The sequence below is a fragment of the Ruditapes philippinarum genome, unplaced genomic scaffold (assembly GCF_026571515.1).
Source record: "Ruditapes philippinarum isolate M1 unplaced genomic scaffold, ASM2657151v2 ctg5137_1_1_1_1, whole genome shotgun sequence".
Lineage (NCBI taxonomy): Eukaryota > Metazoa > Mollusca > Bivalvia > Venerida > Veneridae > Ruditapes > Ruditapes philippinarum.
Genome location: NW_026865091.1, coordinates 1 through 6,891, shown reverse-complemented (window position 1 = coordinate 6,891; position 6,891 = coordinate 1). Strand labels below are relative to the sequence as shown.

The following is a 6,891-nucleotide window of genomic DNA, read 5'->3' as shown; positions in this document are numbered from 1 at the left end:
AATTTACGCAAAAATATAAAATATCTAAAATGACAATAAATTATTTAAAAAGAGAGTCATTTTTTGAAAAAAAAAATCATCAACGAACTTAAACCCATTTTTCTGATTTTCGATTTTCGAATCGCATAACACACATTTTACAAGTTCTGTAATCTGGTTCCTCTTATGTCCGGAAATGCTAATTTAATTGTTAAGACCATCTATGTTTCGTTCAAACGTAAATGCAAAGAACAGAACAGAACAAAACAAACATTTTATTTGGCACAAACATATATACATGTTCATCGCCAATACGTTGTACATAACACTGTATGGCGGTAAAGAGTAACATAATTATGATAAAAGTATAACATAATTTATCACACAAACATATTTACAAGACATTCGAAAAGCTGTTAACAAATTATATATACAAACTTTAGTACAGGACATACTTTACATATGTAAATTATAATAGTACATACGTGTTTCATAAACAGGGTGATTGACATGTTTAATTGTATTTAAAGAATTAAGTTCATGTAGACAATTTTGAGAAAATAAAATAAATATTTTTATGACAATTATACAGTTAAGACAGTAAGTACATATTGTAACGACTTGGCGAATACATATTTACAAATGTGTACTTTATATAATTTGTATAAAAGTATATTATATCGTTAACGTTACTATAATTCATCGTTTAATTGTACATTTCCACGTTTGCAATTAGCCAGATAGATATATTTTGCAAGTTTGTTAAGAGTACATTTATTTTCACATTTCATCAATTTTTTTTTAATTTCTGTATACTTGGCCAAGAATTGTAAGAAGATCTCAGTAAAATTTTAGGGAGGGCAATTATATATGAAAAAAAAAACAGGCACGAATCTGAATTTTCCAAATCTTCTTAACTAGAGAGGATTACGGATGAAACATGATCAGTATTTGAGGTTTTCAGTGTATTAAATGTGAGGACGGAGCTGACAGGTCTGCGGCTCTATTTCTGTGCTTACCCATTTCCTAAAAATAGTTGTAAGGATCAAATTGTGAGCTCTAAGACTTTTAGTTCACCATCTAAAGTAACTATCTTTACAATGTCGCACACACAGAGGAGAACAAGTAAAGAAACAAGTTTACAATGTAAAGAACATTTAAGTTACATAACGCACATGAAAATCACATACACACATGAAAATCACATACAAAAAATGTAAATTCAATAAATATCCATCGGAAAGTTCTGTAACGTTTAATTGACAAAAAGAGTGGGGCAGTCTTTCCATATTTTAGCCAATCGTTGTATTATATCGTGAACATTTTCCGTTACATTACGGATCAGGTACCTCAATAATAGTCAATCTTTTTAAATATATAATATATAGCCAATTCAGTTCAGTTCTACTCAATAAGCATAATGACACTTAAAGAAATTCGCTTCTTAAATAATATCAAAATTTGGCATTAAAAGACAGAACAAAACTCAATATTCTTACAGATTTGATCAATAAATTGAATTTTAAAGACGCTTAAGGGCGTTTTCAAAAATACATATAGGCAAAATTAAAACTGTTCAATAGATTTTCTTAAAACAAATTGGCCTGTTTAAAGAATATGATTATAAAAACATTTTAATCGGAAAATAATTTGAATTCCTTTTTTTTTTCAAACAGAAAATCTTTAACTGAAATTTGCATTATGATCAACAATAAAATCCAGTAGTAAAAACAAGATTTTATATACATACATTTAAGTTATCTGCCCTTGAAATGACCTCAAATAAGTAGAAGTTCTGATTCAAGGGCAGGTAATTCAAAAGTGATAACGTTGACCTCAAAATCGTTTCATATGTATCTCTTATTATATACTAACAACATGCCAAGTTTAAAGAAATTCTATTGAACAGTTTAAATAAACTCCCACAAACGGCCTTTAAGTATCATTTACCATGCCCGGAGATTTATGATTTAAATGGTTTTTCATGTTGTTTCTTTGTTTGTTTGTTTCATTTTACGCCTTTTCCCAAGAGTATTTCAGTCATATAGGCGGGTAGTTTCCTAACCATCGTTCCTGGAGAGTTAAACCAGTACTAGACTACCTTCCTTCGTGCTAAACTACCAAAGCATCTCCCGGGGATCGAACCCACGCCAGAGAGGTAACTGGATTAGAAGTCATCGACTCTAACCCCTCGACCACTTAATAACAAGACGTATATATATATATTATTAACAAGGCATTTTATCGTCAATTTTATTAAAACACACGCCGTTCACTTTGACGTTTTGTAGAATATAATTTAGTTGAAATCATTGTACAAAAAAAAGGAATAGAGAGCAAACACGTTTATAGTTAGTCAATTTATCTCCAATAACTTGCCAAATATAAATTAAGAAAAGGCTTTTGTGAAATAACTACTACATCTTGATTAATGAATGTGTTACGTTATGTGTTGCGGTATCATATGCATCGGGCTGAATGACAAAAAAGCTTTGTTTGATAAAAATAAACTAATATGGCTGAATTCCTAAAGAATCCTCTTGTCGCAAAGTTAATTTAACGTGAATAATAAGTCTTTATTTTAAATATGCATTTAATATAGCTTTACGTACAGACAAGTATTGTTTATATCGCCATGTAAAGTTGTATAAAGTTAGTATACAAAGGAATACAAATATGTGGGCTTGAATGAACTACATACTGAAGGAATAATGAAGAATATAAAGAATTCAAACATATTCAAAATTCCATTGTTCAAATTTAAAATTCATGTGCATGATATTCTCTGGGTTTTAAACACTTTTTCGAAAATAAGGTTCAAGGTTTAACATAACACGCGATACATCGTAATGTAAAAATAACTGTTATAAAAACACACAATGATTTTCTGAAAATTAAACTGAATGGCACACTAAATGACACTACAATTACCCCCACATCGATTTACGTACATATTTAATTCTCGTAAAAAGAGCAAATCTGTCTAACATGCTTTTGTGTCATGGAAAGTATCGCCAGTTAACGTCAAGGTCCATAATTTATTTTCTAAAAATTAAACAAAAGTGTACCGGTTTGATTGATTTAAAAGCACACAGTAATCTATTTTTGGAAATACAATGTAGGCATAAGAATTCTATCTGAAAATGTAAATAAATTAATCAATGAAAAATGGTATTGTTCCCACTGTCAGTATAGCGAAATGAATATGAAGTGCTTTAACAAAAAAGGCAGATCCCTTAACCATTAGAATGTTCAGTAGAGACAAAGTTATGTAGATTGTAACACGTTTATTCCCCTTTTATAGAGACAGGACAGTATACAGTATTGAGAGGTTCATACACGACAAAGTAGGGCCGAAGAATGATAACCGGCCATTTAAATGAAAAACGGTCCCGCTATCATTTATTAAGGTCCGGTTATCACTTTCTTGCAAGTTTCTGGCGTGTACTTATGTCTTTTACAATCGTGTTGATTGATAAGATATTAAAATATTTTTCAATTATTTAAAAAAATTCAATTTGAAACTGTGTTTTTCAGCAAATTACACTAAAGTTTTGATAAGAAATTCAAGCAATTCAGTAATGAAGCTACTACACAAATATAATATTGCCTATTTAAATAAGAAATTATTTTCATTGACGCGTCTTTAGTTTAGTGCGACTTTACTCTATGTTTGTATAATGCAAATAGAGCCGCGTCAAAAATTATGCAATACCGTTATTTGTGGAGTCGTAAAAGCGACATTGTTGTGTGATACACGATATATGCACGGCTTAAAAAGGAATGGCTCACGTCCTATGAAATATAATTTGACGTCATTAAACCTAATTATGTCAGGAAAATTACTTATCCACTCAATTTGGTTCATCATATATTTTTATAAATTATATTTATATAATCTGGTTAGACCGGTAATACATATCAATTGTCATTCCGTGTAGCATAATAAAGAACGGTTTAATTATTGGCCTGCTTCATTCCTGCACAATTTAACTCGAACCATGCATTATTCTACAGAAACGCACTCAAAATTGATATACGTACATGTATATTTCCTAAGTAAACCTTAAGCTAACTAAAGTCGCTTTTTACAATTAAATTATGTCAACGTTTTCATTCTAAATAAATATCGGATACGGAATCGGACGAATATAGCCTAGTGTATTTTAGCTTTTATGGATGTGTTACATTCATTTACACGCTTAACAAATTGCTAAAAGTACTCGATACAAAATATTCGATGACCGAATAAGTTTGGAATGAAAATAGATTCTTATATTGTCAAAAGTCCAAGTAGACACAATACCAGTGTCTAATAATAAAAACCAGATTTCCAAGCAATCAAACCTTTGAGTATTCTGAATGTGTATTGTTCGTCAACACATGATTAAAATTGTAATAGCGAATCTTTTAATTATTATCCGGTTTCTGTCGTTTACAAAGGGATTCATATTCAGAATCGAGTGTTGCAGGTAAAGCAAAACCTCTCTTTTTTGTCTGAACTTCTTTGTTTGCTTCAGCCTCTATTGTTGTCACGTACTCTGACGATTCTGTACTTATATCTCGGCTTAAGGTTGTACTTTTCATTTCTGTTACATCGCCTTTGGTTACGTTGGTAATACCGTTCCATTCCACTATCCCTTCATTTGACGAGTCTCTGGTATTTTCATCTGCGATTTCTTCATTGATGATGTCGTTTGTTTTATTTAAGTCTGCTATCTCAACATCGGCTGAACGTTCCATACTCTTCACTTCTATACTGGAGATAATGCCCGTGGTAGTGGGCGCTATTATTTCACCATCTGCCTGACCAATTTTTGTTTTCGCAGTATCAAAGATGCCAGCATTGGTGTCAGCGATGAGACTCTTTTGCTCTTCTTTTTCAAAACTAATCAAGCCGCATACAGTTTGAAGTCCCGACGTATTATCACATTCGATCTCATTTTCTGTTGACAATTCAAAACCAGTTGTACTCTTTACATCTCTGTTTTCATTTGAACTGTTTTCTTCCTCCACCTTTTCTTCGCGTGATATATGTTCATGACTTTGCTCTTCAACTTTTGGAGTTACCGGCACAATCTGATTATACATGTTTCCAGTTGGGTCGTCACCATCTTTTATTTTTATTGTTACCCCTCCGTCCTGAGTTGTAAAATTGTTTCCGTGGTTTGCTTCGTTATATTCTTCAATATCGACAGGCACAGTTAAACTTTTACCTTGTTTGTTTAAGTAAGCCTCATAATGGTGAAATACCCACAGCCGTCGGTTATCAAGTGTGTGCCATTTACCGTCTTTTTTTGTTATGGTTATTTTTGGAATGTCAGATAATTGGCACCTACCATTACAAAGTTGGTCTAAAGTTTCTCCGATTGGTATTCCGCCTGCATAATGATTCCTTCTTCCCCATCGTCCGATCTTCTTCTTACGAAATCTATACATGATCGTGTCATGACTGTAGAAAATATTTGATGGTTTTATATCCATGCCCAATTCTGTTATATTTAGTATTGAAACATATTCTTCCTTTTTCAACAGATTTATATATGCTGATATGATATTCCCGAATGATTTAATATGCACTTAAATGTGCTCTCTTATAAAAGTTTCTTAACCTTGCAGATTTTCCGAAATATTATATATATATTTCAAATATTCATATTACGCAACAAATCACGTGACAGACGTGACGTTTTATTGCTGTTGTCCGAAAATAATATTAGTGACGATAATAAACTTTATTTCTTAAAACATAATATCATTTCTTTTCTCTCAGATAAAAAACCTGCAATATCCGAGAAACTATAAATAGATATTTACACTCTTTTTTGCGGTTTACCTGGAGTAGTATTAATAGATTATATACAAAAAGTGCTTTTGACATTTTTCGAAAATATGAAAAACTTATTTAGGTTATGTATTTTTTAATCATTATTTCTTAAATCTTAATCTTTTAAATACAAAAAAACCCCAGACATACACGTTAATTGTCGTGTGCCCGTAAAAACCAAGGCATGAGTTTATAACGTTTCTAAATTAAATAAAAGTAAAGATAAATGACGAGTGTATTTAACTTTACGATTAAAGCAAGAATGTACTCAAAATAATGAAATATATTTTGAAAATAAATTGGTCTATAATGGAAGGTCTGTTATACAATAAATAATTATGTTGATAGTATTTTATATCATATGTGACAACAATTATATGAGCCGCGCCACGACAAAAACCAACAAAATGGGTTTGCGACCAGCATGGATCCAGACTAGGCTGCGCATCCGCGCAGTCTGATCGGGATCCATGATGTTCGCTTACAAACCCTATAACAAGTAGAGAAACTGATAGCCTACGCATTATGTTGGTTGTGTCGTGACGCGGCTCATATATGGATGTTGTTGGTATATGTCGGATACATGATCCGATTTTAAATATCTTTATGTTATAGCAGATAATAAATTGGTTAAGAACAATATATTTATGTTGTTCATACAACTTTTTTCTTACTAAATCAATTAGAACACTATCAACATTTTTTTTCAAGACATATTTTATTTGCATATCCCAGTTGCACATTTCTTGTATTTGTATCAATATTTGAAATGCTTTAAATCTACCTGTTTCACTTTAAAGAAAACGTATGTGACATCCACAGTTTTTTTTAGAAGCAAGCTGGTTTCAGTCAAGTTGTAATCATATTACAAAATGATTTTAAAAAATTTGCCATGAAAAGTAAATATGACAACTAAAATCAATTACCAAATACAATAAGTAACAAAAGCTAAACCTGTCACCGTTTCCTTTTAAAATGTAACGCCATTGACGACAAATAAAATATCGCCCAAATAGGTTTTCAGTGATTAGATAGATCTATTATATAGGCTTTGTGACACTTTGATTACAGGACAATGTACCAAA

At 31.3% G+C, this 6,891-nt stretch overlaps 1 protein-coding gene across 1 annotated transcript; it reads right to left on the bottom strand.

The window, feature by feature from the left end:
- Positions 1–3,691: 3,691 nt before the first annotated feature.
- Positions 3,692–5,739, bottom strand: LOC132727763 (uncharacterized). The gene has a single exon (XM_060713341.1). It carries the CDS (start codon positions 5,461–5,463, stop codon positions 4,390–4,392), a length of 1,074 nt encoding a protein of 357 aa, XP_060569324.1. The 5' UTR covers positions 5,464–5,739; the 3' UTR covers positions 3,692–4,389.
- Between the last annotated feature and the right edge of the window lie 1,152 nt (positions 5,740–6,891).

Bases quoted from the DNA above. Each gene is read 5' to 3' on its own strand.
- LOC132727763 (XM_060713341.1), bottom strand. From the start codon at position 5,463: ATGGATATAAAACCATCAAATATTTTCTACAGTCATGACACGATCATG.